This window comes from Arvicanthis niloticus, chromosome 4 (genome assembly GCF_011762505.2).
Source record: "Arvicanthis niloticus isolate mArvNil1 chromosome 4, mArvNil1.pat.X, whole genome shotgun sequence".
Classification (NCBI taxonomy): domain Eukaryota; kingdom Metazoa; phylum Chordata; class Mammalia; order Rodentia; family Muridae; genus Arvicanthis; species Arvicanthis niloticus.
Genome location: NC_047661.1, coordinates 108,589,430 through 108,612,273, shown reverse-complemented (window position 1 = coordinate 108,612,273; position 22,844 = coordinate 108,589,430). Strand labels below are relative to the sequence as shown.

Genomic DNA, 22,844 nt, shown 5'->3' with positions numbered 1-22,844 from the left:
ATTCCTCATACCATGCTTTATCCTTACAAGTCTTTAGTTCCCACTACAGGAAATGCTACAGCAGCACAAAGCTTTAAAAGCACTGGTCAGCTGAGCAAAGAGCTCCCATGGACCCAAGTGTCGCTCCAGCTATGCCCTAGCCTTAACTGACCTGTTAGCCAGCCTCACTGTCACTGCTGCCCAATGACAGAACAGGAGACACCTGTGCACGACTTTGCGGTGACAAACCTGTAGGAAGGTTCTGATCTCTTCTCCTTTGCCGTCTCCCTCTACTTCCGCAGTTCCTCAGTGAGTTAGAGAAACAGAAAGGTGATATCTGCAAACTAATAACCATGTGTATCAGTCCGTTCTCCAAGTCTGATTCTTTCTTTTACGGGTGGGGGGGAGTCTGATATGGGGATTCCACTATATAGATGTAATTCTTGGGTCAGAAGAGAAGTCAGCAGACTTCCTGTCAAGGGTCAGATATCAAGTAGTCCCAGCTGACGAGCACACGGAGTCTTTATCTGAACTACTCAACTCTGTTGTTAGAGATGCTATGTGTACAAAGGAATGTGACGGTGTTACTGGCAGGCAGCAAAAACAGGCAGCAAGCTAGGTCACTTTAATAACTTGGCGTTAGACCAGTGGTTCTCAACCTGTGGGTTGCGACCCCCATGCAATTTGAAAGACCTTTTCACGGGGGTCACATATCAGATGTTTACATTACAATTTATAACTAGCAGAATTACAGTTACCGAGTAGCAATGAAATAGTTGTATGGCTTGGGGTCACCACAGCATGAGGAACATTATAAAAGGGGCTCAACATTAGGACAGTTGAGAACCACCGCTCTAGAGAACTATTCTTGCTGGCCCATTTTGGTTTTTCCTTCCTGTACTGAAGTTATATTTCATTTTATCGTTTTTTAACTGCTTGGTTTTAAACACTGTTGCTCAATTTCAATGTATCTATCACTCAGTCTAATGGTCCAGGCTCTCTCCAGCTCCTACTTCAAATTGCTTACTTTACTTTCAAAAGGAGAGCAGTGGTATTCGGCCTCATTAGTCTACATCCGTGTTATCAGTGTGCAGAACAAGAATATGCCACCCCAACATACAATGCTGTCATACGGATCATTTTGAGCAGAGATTCATGACAACCAATAGATGCAAAAGGAAGCCTTCGAAGGACATCTCTTAAGTGAAAAAAAAAAAATTCTTGAGAAACAAGTGCTCTGACTCCCTTTCCTTGACAGGCATGAAAAGGATGGGGAGCCAGCTCAGAGAGGCCTATACCAAGATTTCACTTTGGCCCAGTCTGGTCTCCAGCCCTCAGTGTCCCAGCTAGGACTTATAAGCCCACATTCTGACTCCAAATGCTTATCAGTGCTGGGTCCTAAACCTTCAGGATGGTAAGGTAAGAGAACTACAGTCCACAAATCTGTAGTTTTAGGGAAGTTGGATTTCACTTCAGTCCAGGGAAATAACTGAGAGTTGGGTGGGCAGGGTGGTCTTTGCAAGACAAAGATAATTATATTTGGAAGAAGACCACGTGGAATCAGAAGTGGCATCTAGCAGCAATACAAGTAAGTAGATCTGGAGGCTAAGAAGGACATTGTACACTCCTTATCTTGGGAACCGACCATTCCTGGATACATATGTGTTCATAAAGACAGGCCATCTGCAGAAGCACGACCTCCAGATTTTTCCCGATTAAGTATCTTAAGGCTGACTTCCAAGAGATAGGTAGGATTTGCACCCCGCCCCCTTGGATGGAAAAGAAACTCAAATATGTGGTCTTGATTATCACCATGGAAGGAGAGCAGACAGATTTAAGATGCTCTTGCTTCTGCCAAGACCATCACACTTTCTTTTCCTTCTTCCTTTAAAAAAAAAATTATTTTTCCATTCCTGTCTCCAGTTGATGAATAGATTAAAAGGCACTTAGATTTCTGAAACCACTTGGCAGGAGACATTCCCCCAGAAGAGCTGGATGCTTTAAAGATCGGGTTGGTCTCTTTTTATAAACTAGGAAGGGGGAGAATAAAATTTCCACATTTATCAGCTTTAGAAACACATGCCAGTCAGTCTACGAGCTGGTGGAAGTTATTGGTTGCTTTTGTTTCTTCTGCGATTTTCTAAAACACACAAGTAGGTGGCTGAGCCCCAGGGAATGGGGTCTGGAGTCATGGCTTACCACATTATCTTTCTAGTGGGCAGGAGGCCAGGATAGCTACCTAATAAATTACAAGGTGACGTTTTAGATGACGATTCATCTGTTAGTCTTGTTTCTGCCGTATCATCCTAATTCTGTTAAGAATTTGGTCACAAATGGAAAGGGGACTATGAAAACTATTAGAGTCAAACGGACTGATTTACTAGGCCCTAAGACAAGGGAATTGATAAACTATGAAGTGGGGCTGAGAGGGTGGTCCTCACACATATTTGCCTGATATCAAAAATGCTCATGAAGAGACTCTGCCAGACCACAACTTGGCACAAAACTCCTTCTATGGAGATGTTTGTCCAGTAACTGCCCTTTGAATTTGGACTGTGTCCATTGCCAAAAACAATTATTTTGAAACAATTTACATCATCTTACACACTCATATGTAAAATTCCTTGCTTCCAGAATTTGCACATAACCTACCATGGCATCTTACAGCCGGCTGTAACCCCATCAACCCTAAGTAAGATCAATGATTTGCTGAGACTTTTTTTTCCTCCTCCCCTTTCTCCTCCTCCTCCTCTTCCTTCTTCTGCACTACCTCATCTACCTCTGTCTCCTCCTCCTCCTCCTCTTCTTCCTCTTCCTATTTTCTCCTCTTCCTCCACCTCAGTTTTGGTTTTGTTGGGGTTTTTTGTTTTGTTTTGGTTTGGTTTTGCTAGAGACATGGTCTCTGGGCGACCCCAAACTGGAACCTGCCATATGGTCCAGGTTGGCCTTAAACTCAGTCTTCCTGCTTCCTGCTTCCAAGACCTAAGGTCTAGGATTATAAGTGTGTATGCTGTTTTATGGATGACATTTTTAAGACCCTTTTCCCCTAAACTTTAACTTTTAAAAGGGGTTTGGCAGCATTATTTTGAGGTTTGGCGGCTCCAGCAACCTTCCTGTGGTGGAAGGAGTCTTTTCAGACCCTTTATTACACGTGAGTGGGGCTGTGAGACCAACTTTGCCCCACTGACTCAGCAGATAACACAGGCAGACGCTTCTCTGTATTCTCAGAAACTTCGGAGCCTGTGTGTGACATTCTTTGAGGCAAGGTCTTGCTTTGATTTTAGGTTCATTTGTTACTCTTGTAAACCTACTTCGGCCTCCTAAATGTCCGGAACACACATACAAGCACTTGGCACCATGCCTGGATGTGAACATTATTTTTATGCTGTTTTCCTTTGAAACCTCTCACTGTCGTAGACAAAGTGGCAGATAGATACATGGGTGTGGACTTCTCTCAGAGAGTTCAGGATGTACCAAAGGGTAGATATGGGCTGCACAAGGGACGGCCATTGTTAGTTAGCTTAGCACAAACCAGAGGGGCCATTTTGGTGGCTTTCAAAATACACCTCAAAAGGCTACTGAACCCCTCCATTTTTTTTCATTGACAAGTGGGATTAAAGGGTGGCTCTGAAGGTGTCTTTGACAGTGCTATAATCTTATGAGGTAAAACCAGAAGCCAATAGGTTTGTGCAAAGGTTCTGGTACAAGTCCTTTCCCTATAAACCAATTTTCTGGTTGAAATTCTTAGAAAACTGTAGGTCTGAGGTGAAAGAGGAGGGCCTTCAGCAACAGTTCCTCATGAGCCGGGATTCTTGCTTCTCTTGCTGGCAAGAGACTTCAGTCAGATTCCAGGGTGAAGGGCTCCTCTTTTCATACCCCCAACAGTTTCACTATCCTCCTAGTCTGCTTCACAATTACAACCTGAATGATCAAAACAAACAGAGCCCACATCTGCCCACAGGGATGGGACAGGTAAAGCAGGAGCGAGCCTTCTTGACTTCAAGCAGCTATGGCTTACACGGTGGCTCCAGCTTTCAAAGCAGTGATGCTCCATTACCATCCCAAACTTGGGGTTAAAGAATAATGGAGAAGTATGTTATTTTCCCACTTGTAATTACGGAGCACAGGTTCCGGCTACACAGAACTTCAGCAGAGATCAAGGCATTGGTACCAGACCCTAGAAGTTAAAGATGCTTTCATAATCCGCCTCTGCCAGGAATTCTTCACATATGCACACAAAACATACATAAGCTAAAAATTAATTTTATTGAATCAAGGCATTCATTCAGTACACAGATTGCAAGAATATCTCAACATGTAGGGTTGCAAGGGAGAGAGTCAACAGTTTACATTTTAAATGTAAAATAAAAACCCTAATTGCTACAGATAGTTTGTAAAATTTGTAAAATTCCCCAAAGTCTAGCCAACGTTATTGTTTAACGATTTTCCCCCTTTCTTAAAGAATGAAAAGCTAGATGATGTGTATTACTGGTTATAACTAATAAATCAGCTTGGAAAATCGTAAGACAGAAGCATAAATACAATATAAAAAGGCGAGGTTTTTAAAATTGTATTATAAGAATATTAACAATAAGTGGAAAAGATACATTAGAACCAGAGTGGTGTTACACTAGTTCGAAACAGAACTCAAAGGCAGACCAAAACTGATGCACGCTGAGGGAAATGGCCTGACTTCAGGAAGTGTGTCCAGACAGACAACCACAGAGAAGGGCTGTTGGTGACTGCGTGGTCCCCTCTGTCACTCAGCCATGCGTCCCAGGCAGAGTGCTCAGCTCAGCAGGTTAGGCTTTTTCCAAGGACTTGTAGTATTCCACCAGCACAGCCCAGGCCTTGGGGGCCATGAAGCCCTCTGGAGGCTTCTGGCCTTCACGTGCCAGCTTGCGCATCCTTGTTCCTGAAATAAACTCGAAATCTTCGTGGCTGAAAGAGAAAAGGACCAGTCACTCCACTGTTTTACAACGTCATGGAAAAAACTAAGGGGAACTTGTTCCCTTAGTTTATCTCAGGTTCCTAGACAGTGAGAAAACGTACCACTCTTCTGTCTAATTTGTCACTGTGCTAAACCACCACACAGTTCTTCAGTTTTAGAGCTAGGACAGACGAATGAACAAAAACTGAAGTTATTATGGAGATCAATTGTAAATGTTTTACAAAAATTATAAAAAATAATACAGGAAGATTCTGTGTCCTTTGTACATCATCCCTCCCAGCAGGGACGTCCTGCCCAGCATGGCATACTATTTATCACAGAGAGGTAATGGGCAGAAAGGAGCGGCCATGACTCTCGGGTCTCCCTGGCTGTCCTTCTCTCTACTTTTCTCTGATTAACTATTCAGCCCCAGATAATCACCTGCTCAGGTTCAGGGAATTGCCACTGCAAGGTCACGGGGCGTTCCCAAACCCCCTGGTAACCTCTGGTTGCCCTTTCTGGGTCAGGCCCTTTCTCCCTGTCTTGATCACCTCTCCCCTAGTCCCTGGGAAATGCTAAGTTAAAATTAGCATTTCTTTTAAGATTTATGTATTTAATGTATATGTGTGAGTACCTGACTATGTCTATATGCACCACATACATGCTATGCCCACAGCGGCCCAAAGATAACACTGCACCCCCTAGGATCGGAGCTACAGGTGGTTGATGTGGTTGCCAGGGAAACAAACTCAGGCCCTCTGGAAGAGCAGCAAGTGCTCGGAACCACTGAGCCTTCTCTCTTGTCCTGGATTCATTTACTATTTATCCGTAAGAAACACAAGGTCATATCTGCCTAGCACAGATGTGACATTTTAGAAAGCTTTAATTTGAAAGTCTAAATGCCTCTGGAACACAGTACAACACACATAGTAACAACCAACACTGTCCCTTAGATGAGTTATCAAAGGGGAAAATAGGCATCCTTGTCTTTTAAACACACAAAACCACATGAAAGCCTTCAGACCGTGCATACGGAGCATCTGCAGTTACAGCACATGCTGCTTACCTGTAATTCACCGGCTTCCTTCAAACATGGAACCAACTTAGAAAGCTGGTTAGACCCAGAAAGAGTTCCAGGTCTCCTCCTAAATAATCTAGTACCTTCCCTGATTAGAATACTACCGTAGGCATTGAAGAAAATATTTAAGATGTAATTAACAGTTCTAAGTGAAGTCCTCAGGATGTTACACAATATGATTGGTATTTCTATAGACTGAAGGTTTGTATCCCCCAAGTTCACAATGAAGGCCTGATTCCCAGTGAGATCCTAGTAGGGGTGGGTCTTTTGGGAGATGACAGGAGTTAGCTGAGGTCATGAGAGCCAGATCCCATGACCAGACTAACCCATTTCTAGATGACAGAGACTCAGGATCCCCCATGGCCTTTTAAAGACATAGCTGGCTTTGTGCAAACAGCTCATGGCCCTCAGACCCCAATCTTCTGCACTTTGATCCTGGACTTCTCAACTTCATCATCCATGAGGAATAACTGCCATGTAAGCCACTTAGACTAAGGTAATTTGTTATAGTGACCCAAATTCATACAGATTCTATAATTCTAGCAAAATACGAAGAAAGAATAGAGGCAACAAACTCAGTAATTTCTGTGAAATTATATCGCAGGTCTTTATGCTGTGCTCTGCCTCCGATGTGATTTTCAACTGTTACCAATATTATCAAAACTAAATAGCATACAAATTTATCACTAGTAGGAATGTTTCCAGTGACAAAATGAACCGAGATCTGACCGTGAGATGAAAAGTATCTGCTCGTTCATCCTACACTCTGGAGGCTGAAGCTGGAGGATTGCTACAAGTTCAAGGCCAGCAGCCATGGTTACAAAAGGAGACCCGTTCAAAGAAATAGATACATAATAAATAATCAGTATTTTTTTCCTAGTGAGTAAAACTTTTTTTTTTAATTTCTAAAGTTATTTTAAATCCTTTCAAGTGCTGTAACCTTAAATTAATCAGAAGCCTCAATTACCAGGACCTCTTCCCTAAGAAGCTATTCACTAGGGTGCTGCTACAGCATTTGTCCCCACAGTGGTCACAACAGTCACTGGCCATCATCCCATGACCACAACAGTCACCCCATCCCTCCCCATCCCTTCATGACAGACAAGAGCCAGAAAGAGGCTCTCAGGACAGTGCCAGGAATACAGGGCACAGATAGTAAGTGTTTACTGACTAGAGACCAAACACTTTATTTCCACTGGGGATGGGGGGGATGGGGGGTGGGGGTGGGGCCTCAGTAAATCCTGAGCAAATATGAAGCCAGGGAAAGGCAGTGTGCATGCACAGAAGTCCGGCTAGATCAACACAGAACTCTTGCTGTCCTGAGATTTACAAATGTTTGGGTTTATTTGAGCTACTTCCTCGTTTCCCTTTAATCTAAATCTGGATTGTTTACAATCAGGACCCTTCACAATGATCTCTTCATAACCCCTTCAGATCTAACTTCCTTCAGACCTTGCTTGCCTCCTCTATGGGGGCACCTGGCAGGCCATCTTCCCAGCCTCAGCCATTGGTCTTTCCCATACACACAAGGGCTCTAAGTCGATCCTTTACTGGAAATAGTCGAAAGACACACCTTCTTGGTGATCACAATGCACATGCAGCTTCTGCTGCTCTGGTGTGTGTGCCCAATGTCCAGACTGCCCACGGGGACAGGGGTCTTGGCCCAGCGTTCTTACCATTAGCCTCTAAGCACCGACACCACCTGGCATCTCCTTAACACAACTGTCTTTTCCTAAGACCACCTAACCCTTGGTCCTACGTCTACTTCTACCTGTTGTTAGATCACTGAGCCACCCAGCTCCACACAGTGACCCTGAGCAATGCACTCCCCTTTGGAGCATGTGCAGGTTTGGGTCTGGAACACAGAGAATGTGAATATAAATGCTCTGACCCATTTAAGCAATGCAGGAAGACTAGTGTGGATGGTTCACAGTTCCATTCTAACCATTACCAGAAGGCACTGCCTCCCCTTGAACTTGCCATGCCTGGGTGCTCTTCCACTTCCCCCACACTACTACACAGATGGAAGGTGCACACACACACACACACACACACACACACAAACGGATACGATATTTTAAGACCTCTCCCCTTCTTAGGCAGAGGACTTTTTAAATGACTATAGAGAATGAGCAAGGATGTCCTGTGAGAGAAGCACCAGCCAAACGCTGCATCAAAAACAAAACATCTAGTTGCTTAAATGTGGGGCTCATCTCCCAGTTCTTTGTGTTCAATGTCTTATAGGAAAAGTAAACTTGGTGGCTGGAGAGATGGCTCAGTGGTTAAGAGTACTGACTGCCCTTGCAGAGAATCCAGATTCAATTCCTAGCACCCACATAGAGGTTCACAACCATAACTGTGAATCTCCAGCTTCAGGGAATCTGACACCCTTTCTGGCCTCTGTGCACAACACACATGTGGTATACAGACATACATGTAGGCCAAACACTCATGCACGTGGACACCTGACCTTAAAGTAATGGCCTCTAAATGAATGAGCTACTGTGGCTAATATACATAAAGTTTATCTCCCCTTTCTTATGTAAATTGAAAAATATTAGCAACATAATTTATATTCTTATAATACTAAAATGAAAAGTGAATTTAAGAAAATAAGGATTCAAAAGAAGGAAGGCCTGGCGCTAAGGAAAGCACTTGCCAGTGGATGGGGAGAAAACCAGAGTGGCAAACAGACAAGGACTTAAAGTTCGAAAGTCATGGGGGGCCCAGGGCAAAGCAACCACCACAACCCACATTCACAAATCAGAACTTACAAGTTTCTTCAGAAGAAACGATCTGTAATGACGAAGGAAAAAAGGAAATCGCCGAAATGACCCGTGTGGGGTAAAGGCGGGATCTGTTCCAAAGGAGGGAGACTTAACAAGTAGCCAGGCAGAAGAAATGTCAGGAAACAGAAAGAAAGGAGGGGGCACAGCCAGGAACACAGCAGCTGGAGAGGAGAGTGTGGCGGAAGCTCTGGGACAAGGCTTTTCCGAGGACGATGAACATCAGTGAAGTGCAAAAGGCAGGCAGGGCAGCGACTGGGAGCTAGAAAATGATGGTCTCCACCCCCTCAAAGAGGTGCCACTCTGCCTTCTGAGGGCCACAAGTGCCGGTGTGGGAATGAATCTGTCAGCACAATCAGCTGCAAGTCACCTTCAAGCCAGAGATACCACTGAAACCTAAGCCAGCTCACCATGACCTGAGGGAACACTGTAGTGTAGCTGAGAACTGGGCAGCAAAGCACTGTCTCTGTTCTGAGAGGGCTACATACAGCTCTCTAAAGAAGCTTCCCTGAGGAAACAGCTTCTGCCCATGTAAAATTAAAGTTTTACTTCCAGGAATGAGAGCCCAAGTCATACACAAGAATTGCTGCTTCTTGGTGGTTATAAATAAGTGAGCAAGCTGCTCCTGGAAGACTCTGCCTGAACTCTGTGATGGAAGAAGAAAAGCCAGAGCAATTAAAGTCCTTTCCTCCTTCTAGAATGCTAAACTGTCCAAACTCCAGACTTGCCTGCATTCCTTCTGAAATTGCATTTCTAAGCCAAGGTGCCTGGGTACCTCTTCCTGAATCCACTTCACACCAGCTGCCCTGCATGAGATGGGAGTCTGCTTCCACACAGTGGTGGCTCTCCACCCTAGCCACAGACAGCACACTGCCCTGGCCTCATCCCAGTGTGTCTATCGATGTTACGTAATGTAATGGGTTTGCTTTGTATTAGAGGCCAGGTTCAGGGACTTGACCCAAGAGTCACTGTCTATAATTAAATCAGTTTCACAAATGGGATGGTTTTATAGAAATAATTCTAATAAAATAGAATCTGGGAAATTTCTAGGATGATCTAAAGTTAGCTCTAAACTTTACCTATGAGTAATCAGGAATCTTCCAGAAACAGAAAAGTCTTTTCACTACAGAGGAGTTTAATTTGGGTCATTTTATAACACCAGTAAGTTAATCCTCCACGCAACCTGGAAAGAAGAAACTCCAAGTAAGTTTGCCTTTTTTTCCCTTTCAGAGCCACTGGATTACAGAGTCTTTATAATCTACAGCAGACAGACAAAATGCTAGCTCTTAAAAACAAAGGGAAGGGGTTGGGACATTGGGAGGGTAGAGTGAGCGAGCAGCCTCTGTGGGACCATTGACACACTAACCACATGTGGCCAGCAGCTTGAAGGGCTTCAAGGCACGATGACTTCTGGCCACTTGCTGTAAATCTTCACAACCATCTGCTGTCCTTAGTCCACATCTGCAGCCCGCAGAGCTACAAGGATGAGCTATTCACTCAGATAAGAGTAGGGTCAGCAGGCGGCCTTCACATACCGCTTTTGAAGACTCACATTCACCAGCATTTTCACCAGAATTTTCACCAACATTTTCGGGATGTAAATTAGATGATCAGCAATTCAGAAGACCAAAAGAGAATTTCTCCCTTGACAGAAATAAAACTAATGGTGGCGACTTGTAAGTGGAGCTAATTTTTATTCTAATTAATGTTTGTTTCATCTAACTTGAAAGCAGGTCATTTATAAACACATCAAAACACTAAACATTCTTAAGACTATGATTTAAAATGATCTTCTCAAAACCAGATAAACATTTATGGCTTTCTTTCAGAGACTAAAACGCACTGGACAACATCATATATGACAATTTTATTTATTTATTTTTTCTTATTATTTTCTAACCAAAGACTAAATGAAATACATGAAAAGTTTAATCCGGGGGGCTGGGAAGGTGGCTCAGTGAGTAAAGGGCTTGCCACACACATGTGAGAACCTCATTTTGAACTCCTAGATCCCACATAATGCCAGCATGGTAGACCACATCTGGAATCCCAGTGTTCCTGTGCTAAGATGGGAAGCAGACAGGAGACTCCCTGAAAGCAGTGCCAAGCAGAACAACAAACGGACCCTGTCTCAAACAAGGCTGAAAGGCAAGGACTGTGTGACGCCTGGGGTCGTCCTGTGACTTCTCCATGTGCACCAGTAAACGTGTGCACCTGCACTCATACCCACAGCCAGTCACACAGACACAGATGCACACACATGGAGTTCTTTTAAGTTTAATTATTTTGAATCTAATTTTGGGGGGATGGTAGGTGTTGAGACAAGGTCTCACAATGTAGCCCTGGCTGTCCTAGAACTATGTAGACCAGACTGGTCTCAAATTCAAAGATATCCACATGCCTCTGCTAACTGAGTGCTAGGATCAAAGGCCTGTGCCACTATGTCACACTTGAATCTAAATTTATTAACATACGTTTTCCATCTAGAGCCTCACTCTTTTAATTGGCATTATTTATTTATTATTATTTATTTTTACAGTACTGTGGGCTGAAGGCAGGGTGATAGTCTTGCCAGCCAAGTGCTATGTTATTGAACTACAGCCCAGCTAGCACCTGGGTTCATGCAGTCCTTAACAGAACTCTTCCCAGACATTCAAATCCCAAACTGCTGAGAAGTGCAGGACTTCCCAAGTACTGGGGCCTAACCCCAAGGCAAATCTCCACCCTAGGTCCTGCTGGGGGATGGGGGAGGGGGGCTGGCTATATTTACAGATTTCTTTTGGGGGTGTTTTTTTTTTTCTTTTTAAACTTTTAATCTGCTCTGCCACACAATTTTTAGTCCACAGAATATGATCTTAGCTGCATCTGCCTCTGTGAAGAGACAAGTTTTTGAACTACCAGGAAAATTTTAATATTACTATTTAGCAGGAAGCTTTCTGTTTTTGTTTTTTGTTTTGTTTTGTTTTGTTAAAAAAAAAAAAAAAAAAAAAGGCACACTGGTATCCTCTTCCATAAGAGTTAATCCAAATGGGCCTTGTCAATTACCTGAACAGGCAAATGGCCCTAAGAAAGCCATCTGTTCAAGAAACTCTAGCAAACTGCAGGAAACCTCCCTAAGCATGTAGGTAAACACAATCACCTCTGGGTAGCGCCCTCTCACCACTGAGGATGCTTTGTGCATTATTCCAGCAGCTCCACCTGTCCTCCATTCTATACCCTGTGTGTCTGTCTCATCTGAACTCCTTTTACAGAGACCACAAAGACTAAGGAGCTACAGGGGGGTGGAGGGTGGTAAGAGATCCTGGTAACAGATAGACTCACAAAAAGCTACAGTCCAACTTAACAGGAAAAATAGCACCGCCAATAAACACAAGGTACTTCAAGCATGACTGAAAAAAACGTCAGCTCCCAGTATCCTAACAGAAGGGCTTGTGAATGGCAAGGACTGTGTTGCAAGACAGGGAAGGGTAAGCATTCAAGGGACACTTCAATCATCAGGACCCAATGTGAAGGTAAAGGGCAGGGTAAAACAAGGGAGACCTCAATGCTCTATGCAATGGTACCTTGGTTTCTTTTCCTGTTACTGTCATCCAAGACCCTGACCAATGCAACCTAAGGGGGGAAGGGTTCATTTGGGCTCATAATTCAAGGTACAGTCCATCAGGGACAGGAAGACAAAGCAGCAAGAGCTTGAAGCAGCCAGTTACACTGCATCCACACATGTCATCTTGACAGAACCTAAAGCCATCCGAGATGAGGGACCCTCAATTAAGAAAATGTCTCCATAGCATCAAGCCTGTAGAACATCTGTTAAATTAGTGATTGTTAGGAGTGGGGATGGCACAGCCCACTGTGAGTAGTGCCATCCCTGGGCTGGTGGCTCTATGTGCTTTGTAAGAAAGCAGGCTGCACCTCAGTTAATGTAAACCAGACAGTCCCATAGGCATGCCCCCAGGTGATTCTGTCAAGTTAACGATCAACAGTGAACATCACAACTGGGAAAAATGAGTAACTAACAAAATTTAGAATTTGGATATGTTATGAGAGCAATGTTTATTCTAAGCATGGAAATGTATACCAAGAATGGAAGCAAGAACTTCACACTAGTGTAGTAGTAGGCAGAATTTAGAGATGGTCGTGCTGAACTCTGCCCCATGGTGTCACTAGCACAGTATATACTACTACAGTATATACAGTATATACTACTACAGTATATACAGTATATACTGCTACAGTATATACAGTATATGCTACAGTATATACAGTATATACTGCTACAGTATATACTACTACAGTATATACAGTATATACTACAGTATATACAGCATACTGCAAGGATACCACAAAGGGTATATTGGTAATGCAATGCACATTGCTCATCAGTTGACTATAAAATTACTCAGGAAAACTTTAATTATGTAAGAATTTTCCCAGCTAGAAGCAAAAAAAGAAAAGAAAAATGGGGAGTGGGTGGGGTTGATAGAGATCTGAGGCATTAGAGACTTGTGTGGAATGCAGAAGGCCACATGCTGAGAGGGAGAAGCTGCAGGACAGGGCTTAAAGTCTCTTCTAGGAGCAAGTGCAACCTTCAGCCAATAGCTAAGCAGACAGGGATTCCAATCCCACATCTTTAAGGACATGAATTCTGTTGCAAAGGATTTCCAGGGGAGGAGACTCCAGAGACAGAAGGCACAGAGGAGCTGCCCCACCCACCCACCCCCCCCCCCGCCTGGCTAGAGGACAAACAACCTGGGTTTTGGATCTAACCAGCTACACATGTTGTTTTGTACAGAAATTATTATTTTAGCAACATAAAACTGATAATTAGCAACAGAGGACCACTGACACACAGGTTTAAGAGTCCTACCTCAGAAACCATCGTACTGGATGGATTGCCACTGAAAGTAAACAAAGGAAAGAAATCTAAAGACACCTTGAAGGAGGGGTACAGCCATCATCCCCCAAAACCAAACTGTTTTTCATCTAGACGGTAAGGGGGTGTCTGCTAGATAGCAAGGGGGCTTCTAGATGGTAAGAGGGTGTCTTCTAGATAGTAAGGGGCACTTCTAGATGATAAGGGGGCGTCTTCTATAAGACAGGCAAGTTCAGTGGCTGAGTGTTCTCTCTAGCAGTCCTTCAGGTACAGTACACTGTATCATCACAGGAACAAAATCTGCCAAGCTGCAATGACGTCAGCCCAGGAACATTTGCCTCCAATCCTTCAGTTACTCAGCTCTGCGGGTACTCTGTACCCCGTACGCTCCTTCTACCAAGTGTGCCATTTCTATAATCTACATAATTTTGCACTTGTCTACCAGAATACAAATATTTACCCTTTAAAAGAAAAAAAGATAAAATAGCTGATAATATCTGTATTGGGACTGAAATCCTACAACTCCATGTCTCTGAGTCACTTCCAAAGCTAACACGGTTTTCTTGACTTCCTAAACATAAACAGATGACTTTTATCATAATACCTATCAATAATTATCTTGCATGAAATCTTCAGGATATTTCCCTCCCCAAGCCTTGTCTTACACTACTATTCAATCAAACCAAGAGCTACAAAATCATTAATTACATAAAAGCTGGCGTTGAGTAACATCCATTAATCAAACATGGACAAGCTCATATGTGCCTAATTAATAACTGTTTTCTCACCACATCAAAGACGAACGCCTTCTCACAAAATTTTAATCACTCTCCAACATATTCCCATCAGCTTAATTATATTTGAACACAAATACAGAAAAAAAAATTTTTAAACTAAGGCATTTTTAAAGCTTCCCAAGTTAACTTATTAAGATTTGGTAACTCAAAAAAAAAAAAAAAAAAATTCCAAGGAAATGAGCTACTCATGCAAGTAACAGAATATTCATCTCTGGAAAATCTTATGAGAACTGATGTAATTATTTAGCTTTTAAATGATTAAAAGAGAAACTTAAAGCGGTACTACACAGATTCAGTCAAACATCAAAGTTATCAGGGGCCCTAGCAGTACATTAATCAACGACACACAGATGGGGTCAGGGGTCCTGTGTGTGATTAAAGCAGTGACCACGCAGGGGGACCACAGGGATGAAACATGTCAGCCCATGAGCTGGAAAAGAACTGATGTGCTTTTATTTTCCTTGGTTTTCTTTGTGTACGAGTGTGTGTGTGTGTGTGTGTGTGTGTGTGTGTGTGTGTGTGTGTAGGGGGAGGGGCTCATATGTGCAAGTGCAGATGTGTGTGGGTATGTACCTGGCTGCAGAGGCCAGAGGTCAAACTCCAGTATCATTCCTCAGAAACCATCCACCTTGCTTACCGAGATGAGGATTCTTGCTGGCCTGGGATGACTGGTTAGAAAAGGCTAAGCTGGTCAGGGAACACAAGGGACCTGTCTATGTACATATCACCTTGCCGGGTTTTTTTTTTTTTTAAATGATTTATTTTTCATTAGGTATGTGTATCTGTATGTGTGCATGTTCTTGGTATGCACATACTCACAGAAGTCTGAGGTGTCAGATGTCCCCTGAAGCTGGAGGTATAGATGGTTGTAAGTCGCCTGCTGTGGGTGCTAAGAACCACAGTTGAGTCCTCTGCAAGAGCAGCGCCTGCTGTTAAAATGTTGAGCTACCGGTGCAGCCCCACCACGCTGGGCTTTCCCCCTGGGTGCTGGGGATCCAACGCAGCTCTTCATGTTTGCACGGCAAGTGCCTCTACCCATGAACTGTCTCCCCAGGCTCAGTTTCCTTAATGCCACAACATGGAAACTATGCTAAGTGAAAGCATATAGATTGGCAGAATGGTTCTGCTTCTCTCTCCTTGCTCGTCCTTGACACTACATAACTCACAAAGCAAAGTTCACCACAGTTCTCAGAAAATGAGGTTCTGGAATACTGTACACAAACTACACAAACTGGGCCTGGGGTAAAAAGCAGAAAGCACTGTACCCCACACCGGCCTCCGACACCATGTGGCTTACAGGTCTGCAAGAAGGCCCTTCCCCTTCAGGAGCTTGGGGGAGGGGGGGCTTCAACAGGACTGCTGACAGGCAGGCCTCCCCACAGACTAAGCAGGGCTCTCTGATGGTGCTTTCATAAATCTAACCACAAAAGAGCAGGGCTGTGCCTGAACTTTCGCTTTTCTCTCGCTTCTAGACTTTCATCACCTTTTGAGGTGACACAGTTTACCATAACTGATAACATTCTCCCTAATATTCTTCTTTTAAAAGACTCTGTGCTGCCTCTTAGGAGCTGCACTATGGGATGGTGCAATTCTGCATACATACATGTATGTCCATGTACAAATGTGTATGTGCATACACGGACACGTAGGCATCTTTAGGTTAAAAAAACAAGCCCACATGGTTAGGAATGCAATTTTGTGCCGAGAATAAAACCATTTACTACTTATTGATTTTTAATTATTTGAGATGGGGTTTCATGTAGCCCAGGCTGGTCTCCAATTCTCTATGTAGTAAGGATGACCCTGAGCCACTGGGCCTCCTGTCTCTCCCTTCCCAGTGCTGGGATTACAATGTCTGCTTATATGCCTTTTAGAAATAAGAGAGTGTCATCTTAACTTTTCACAACATTTCTTTTTTCCTTTTCTGTCTCCTCTGTGGCAAAATGGGTCACACTAAATGAGGATATAGGGTCAAGGTCTACATTATTCCTAAACATGAAGCCCATGTAGAAACCCATGGGAAGGGGGGGGGGTGCTCCTGCTCAGAATGACTGCGTCTAAGCCAGTGTCAACTTTCAGTTAGCATTGTCAGGGCAGCTAAAATTGAGAAGACATAAATTAAAACTGATTTTGTCCTATGTGAATTATTGGTTTTACTTGTTAACTATGAATTGTAACTTATACTAAAAAGGTACAGTAAGAGGCTATCAACAACATTCACATGTGTGCGTTACACACAAACATCAGCCAAGGTGTGCACTTTTAATCCCAGCACTCAGGAGGTAGAGGCAGAAGGATCCTGAGTTTGAGGCCTGCCTGATCTACACAGTGAGTAGTGGGTCAGCCAAGGCTATGCAGTGAGATCCTGTCTTGAGTAAATAACTTGCTGTTAAGATCATGTAGAAGAACTATAGAAATATGTAGGAAGAAATACCTTGTCCCCTGACCCCATTCCACTGACCAAGAATCCCAGGAAATATGGGGGAAAATGAGTTCAGGTCATGTAGCTAAGACAGGACTAGACCCTGTAACTCAGCTTTACACTGATACGTTAAGCTGACATAGACATCACCAAGGACAGGAATGATTACAATTTTACCCATCCAAAAGAAACAGACATACTTAATATTACCATGATACATATGTGTATTACATACATGTGTATGAATATACATATTGGCCATACTAAAAACTGAACCAAGGCCTTGTGTGTGCCAAGAAACTGTCACTGAACTATATCCCAACCCTTCTACTTTTATTCTGAGACAGGATCTCCCTAGCTTTCCTAGGCTATTCTTAACCTTGTGACTCTACTGCCTCACCCTTCTCATAAGCTGGGCATGCCAGCCTCTGAAACTCCAATCACATTTTTTGTTGGTTTTGGGGGTTTTTTTTGGTTTTTGGTTTTTTCTTTTTGTTTTTTCTTTTTTTTTTTCTTTTTTCTTTCTTTTTTTTTTTTTTTTTTTTTGGTTTTTTGAGACAGGTTTTCTCTGTGTAGCCCCGGCTGTCCTGGAACTCACTCTGTAGACCAGGCTGGCCTCGAACTCAGAAATCCACCTGCCTCTGCCTCCCAAGTGCTGGGATTAAAGGCGTGTGCCACCACCACCCGGCTCAATCACATATTCTGAAAGTTGCTAGCAACCATACAAACATATAAACATGAACATGCCCCTAAGGACCACACAACAAAACCCCCCAAAGCACCAACTCTGAAATTAGATTTACTGAAACTAGATCCAGTATGTATGTATGTATGTATGTATGTATGTATGTGAGGAGGTGGTGGTGGGGTGGGGGCTGCTTGCTTGTTTGCTTGCTTGCCTGACCTAGAACTCACTATGTGTAACAGGTTGCCCTCAAACTCAGGGAGCTGCCTCTGCCTCTGCCTCTCTGCCCCTCTGCCCCTCTGCCCCTCTGCCCCTCTGCCCCTCTGCCCCTCTGCCCCTCTGCCCCTCTGCCCCTCTGCCCCTCTGCCCCTCTGCCCCTCTGCCCCTCTGCCCCTCTGCCTCTGCGCCTCTGCCTCTGCCTCTGCGCCTCTGCCTCTGCCTCTGCCTCCCAAATGCTGAGATGAGAAAGTGTGTGCACTGCCACATCCAGCTGAGACCAGTGTTTTCTTTCACTTCTAACTCCAGGCCAATGAGAGTTAGCTTCCTTGATGTAACTTTTCCTGAGATGGTTCCAACAAAGCCCCCCATGAGAGGTTGTAAAGACCAGACAACGTGCTGAACCCTAGAAACGGCTCAGGCAGCAAAGCTTCTGTCGGTTGCGGAAGGGTCAGACTTACTGCTCGGAGTCATAGTAGTCCATCCGCTTCTTTTTCTTGTTGTAAGCTGCAACTCGGAAGGGAACAATTTCCAAGGTAATCAGGCCTGGGGCCATCGTCAGCACTTTGGCACCATGGGTTGGCTCATAGAGGTCCTTCCCTGTCTCCGGATGAGGCATGCCAGCAGGGTCTCGTCCAACAATATAAAAATTGGCTCCGGCCACCATCCGCGCCCTGCAATGCCACTGGACCTAGAATAGATGTCTGCATATTAGATAACTACGCTTTGATGACTGTTGAGAAACCATAGATAATAAATGCATGTGTATCTTTGTCAGCTGTCCCACTGAGCAGCACCTCCACACATGTCTCATGTCATCACTGCCTAACAGTAGGAAGCCCCAACGAATTTACTGAATCTTCTTGGGGAGCTAGAATTAAAATCAGGCCCTCAAGTAAATCATAACTGGATATATATATATATATATATATATATATATATATGCATATATTTATGGATTATTTGCTTATGAGATATAAGGATGCACATGCATCTGTGTGTAAGATTTTACATACATATAAGCTATTCACAGAGCTCAAACTCCAATCTGCAAGGCTACAAGTCAGGATAGAGGCTGAGCCTTGGACAGAAGTGAGGATGTGGGGCCTTTTGAAGGAGTCATAGGGCAGGTTCAGGTCCCAATGGACACTGTACTGGCTGCCAGATACTGGTGTAAAATACGACCTAATTAAGGGAATACACAAGAATCCACACAGCAGTGTGTTCCAACTGCCCCCGTTTATATGTCTCTGCTCACTTACATAGAATCTGTTTCTAACACAGAAACATTTAACAACTGGAGAATAACATTCCTGACAGAAAGAAGTCCCCACCTCCAACAACGCATTACCCTCCCCCTCCCCAAGGGAAAAACCTAAATGGTAATCCTTATTACAACTTCATATGCTCAGAATATGGCTGTTAGTTACATATTCTCAAATCCATCCCTTTTTTTTTTTTTTTTTTTTTTTTGACATTTTTACATACCAGATCTTGAAAAGCAAAATTATCCTTAGGGGAGAAATTCAGTATTTAATGACAAGAGAAAAACTGATTTTCTATTTGCCAACTAATTATTCATATAGATAAAATTACATATTCACACCGTTTTAAGCATTGAAAGTAAATTCTTCCCCTCGAGGCTCCCACTCCATTCCTAGGATGGAATTTCAGAACCAAGCCATTAAATTTTTATAGACTGGAAAATGAGGAACATCCTGTTGATAACCACACAGCCTTCACAGCTGCTCATTGTTCTGAAGTGCGTCTGTGCTAAGGAAACAAATCTGGTACCAATGCCTTCTAAATAACCCAGAGAACGATTAAAGGAGAATCACTGTTTGTATTTTATTATGACAATTTGGCAAATATGTCTTATTGGCAGCTTTGTTCCTGATGTCACTGGAAAAAGTAGAAAAATGAGAGGTTTTTGTATTATTAATATTATAAGAAAAGTCTTCATTTAAGGGCTGTAAATAAGCCAAGCACATAAGTGAGGCACTACAGGGGAAGGCGTGATGGAACCAGGCATGGTGGCACTCTTAGAATCCAAATTCGGGAGGCAGGGGAAAGAGGACTGTATAGCCTGGGCTACACAGTGAGTTACAGAGTAGCCTGGACTATATAGCAAGACCTTACCTCAAAAAGAAAGGGAAGAGACCAAGAAGAATGAGTAGATTTTCATAAGCCGCTTAAATCGTGCCAGGTCATAAACATTGAAACATTTAACTACCTAAAATATTAAAACAATTGCTGCAACTTTTAGTTTACTCATCAAAGGCTGAGAAGTTAAAAACTGCCCCTTGCTCGGGAATGGAACCTGGAGCATCTTGATTCGATCACGCACCTCTATTCACTGTCCACACTCAGGCAAAGACCTAGGGGCAGACTCAGCTCCAAGGTGCCCAGAACACCAAGTGCTGAATACACATCACAGAGCCTAACATCTTTACCCTCCCACCCACCATCAGGGAAGGGCTACTTTGAGACCTTTGGCAGCATCGTGCTCTTGTACAAAGAGCATGAAGCCCAAGGGGCAGGCCAAGTCGACATAAAGGCCATGGAGTCCGGTGGGCATCAGCTATGCCTCTTGCTGGATTTAAAGCTGGCCTAACTCTGGCCTTTGAGCCTGCTAGCCTTGGTCTTCAGTGTCCAGCTGTATAGAAAAAGAAAAAAAAAAAAAAAACATCTGCTGATTGCATACTCCATGCACCTTTTAGGTCCTTTAGCCACCCAAGGTGGCATCTGTGTGTCCTGGCCTGCCTGCCATAGGTCTGCTAACCTCACTTCTGTTTCTTCTCAGTAATCTGTCCACTGACCTGCACTGTGCTCCCCATCCATAAACCCCCAATGGGCAAGCTGTATTCAGAGTGGAGTTCGGTTCTACACTGAGGCCTTTTTGCTACTGCAACAGTTTCTGGGTATAATTTGACTTCACTACCTTAACTACTGTTCAGCTCTGGGTTTCTCTGACAAACCTCAGCTGTGTTACACACTCTCTGGGCTCCAGAAGCCTTCTGGGTAGAATTGGGATAAAGTCCATGGGTTACATAACGCACGCAGAGCATCAGTTCAGTGTGTGACTCATACTCAGACACTCAAAGACATTATTTCTACTTTCTTTGTATTATTAGCATTCGATAGTTAGACACCAGGACATTCCAAATCAGGCCAAAAGCTACATTCTGCTGTGAAGTCTATGAATGGCAAGTCATCCCAGGCTCTCTGCCATATTCCAACTTCTAAGGTTTTAACACAGATTTATGAATGACTCTTAAGAGATACAGACAGCACTTTTATGTGGAGTCAGGATACGGATGGTGAGAGCCTACAGCAAAGTAATTACTCTTTTTCAGGCAGCCAATAATACATACTTTTACATATTGGTATCAGCCAGACAGTGAGATATACGTACCCTAGCTATTCCTTATAAAACCAGTAACACAAACACAGAAGGGCCAGGCATGCTGGCACACACCTTTAATCCCAGCACTGTGGAGGCAGAGATAGACACATCTCTGGGTTCAAGGCCAGCCTGGATGCCATAGGAACATAGGGAGTCCCAAACTAAGCCAAAGTGAGATGCTGTCTAAAAGCAAAACTAAACCCATACGCATGTATCATTAATAATATGAGGATTATATCCCAATCTTAGAAAGCGTCAGAATACAGATTACACAAAGAAGGCACAAACTCCCACTCTGGACTATGATGAGCAGATATGAAAGTTATTCAATAGGAAATTCCACCTCTAAGATACGTCTGCCAGAGCCATGTCAACTCATTATTTTAAAACTTCTATGAATGTACTTCCAGTCTGCTTTCAAAACACACCCAGTTGCGGTTTTCAACTACTATAATGTTAAACAGTACCAGAGACCAGAACTGTAATGCATGGCTTTGGGACCAGATCACTAGGGTGCAATTTCCATCTCCATGGTTCACTACCTGCTCTACTGACTTAGAGTAACTGCTGAACCTCTACCGTGGGTCTCCTCTGCAAACAGAGAATAACAGTACCTGCTCTCTTAGTGTCCTTATAATAACTAAGTTGACATATGCAAATCAAAAAACAAACAAACAAAACAAAAACCATACGCAAATCATCTGGCATAAACAGTGAGAGCTCAATAAAAACGAGCTACTGGGGGTTGGAGAGATGTCTCCATGTTTAAGACCAAGGGCTGCTCTTTATAAAGGCTCTGTCATGGAAGACTTGAATGTGGTAAATATGTGTGCTCTCCTTATGCTAACCTCTTTGTAAGGGATGTCTCAGCCATGAACTCAGGATGGGTGAAGGGATGAATTCACCACCAACTGCTCAACTGTGCCACTGTGCCTTACAAAGAGGAAGACCTTAGGTATCTTCCCTGTTCTTTGTTTTGTGTGTTTATTCTCTCTCTCCCTCCCTCCCTCCCTCCCTCCATCCCTCCCTCCATCCCTCCCTCCCTCCCTCCTTCCCTCCCTCCTTCCCTCCTTCTCCCCCTCCCTCCTCCCTCATTCTCTCTCTCTCTCTCTCTCTCTCTCTCTCTCTCTCTCTCTCTCTCTCTCTCTCTCTCTCTCTGTGTGTGTGTGTGTTGAGAATTTACTATCCTAATGAGCCCATATAAAAGATACATAATCCAGGTATTTTATTTAAAGCCATAAGCCTAGATTGGGCAGACCTAGGTCTATACTAACTCTCCAGCTATTAGGTCCCTTGTTACTTGTCATGTGGTTCTGGTTCATGGTAGCTTCTTCCTCCTTCCTCCTCCCCTCCAGTCTCTACCTGAAAGCCCCTTACTTGAGCCTCCAGTGCCATATTACTCCTTCCACTGCCCAATCACAGGCTTTTACTGATCACTTAAATTGGGGAGAAGGTTCACATGGCATCATGTTGAGTACATGAGGATCTGTTCATTGGAAGCACCCACATCTTGAGGAACAAGTATTTTACATTAGAATATAAGCAGCATCAGATCAATCCACTTAATCTATATGTCTGCATGTCTGTCTGTGTGTCTGTGTGCCTATGTGAGTGTCTGTGTGTCTGTGTGCCTATTATTTGTGTATATGATGGGGGAAGGGAGAAGCCCATG

The 22,844-nt window shown here is 43.6% G+C and overlaps 1 protein-coding gene across 1 annotated transcript in view; it reads right to left on the bottom strand.

Annotated features, from left to right (window-relative positions):
- Nucleotides 1-4,226: 4,226 nt before the first annotated feature.
- The window catches only part of Papss1 (3'-phosphoadenosine 5'-phosphosulfate synthase 1), a 75,988-nt gene continuing 57,370 nt past the window's right edge, over nt 4,227-22,844 (bottom strand). Inside the window, exons 11-12 of the mRNA XM_034500467.2 lie at nt 18,228-18,457; nt 4,227-4,920 (exon numbers count right to left, since the gene is read on the bottom strand). Coding sequence (XP_034356358.1) covers nt 4,782-4,920; nt 18,228-18,457 — 369 coding nt within the window. The 3' untranslated portion in view covers nt 4,227-4,781. The remainder of the gene's footprint in view (nt 4,921-18,227; nt 18,458-22,844) is intronic.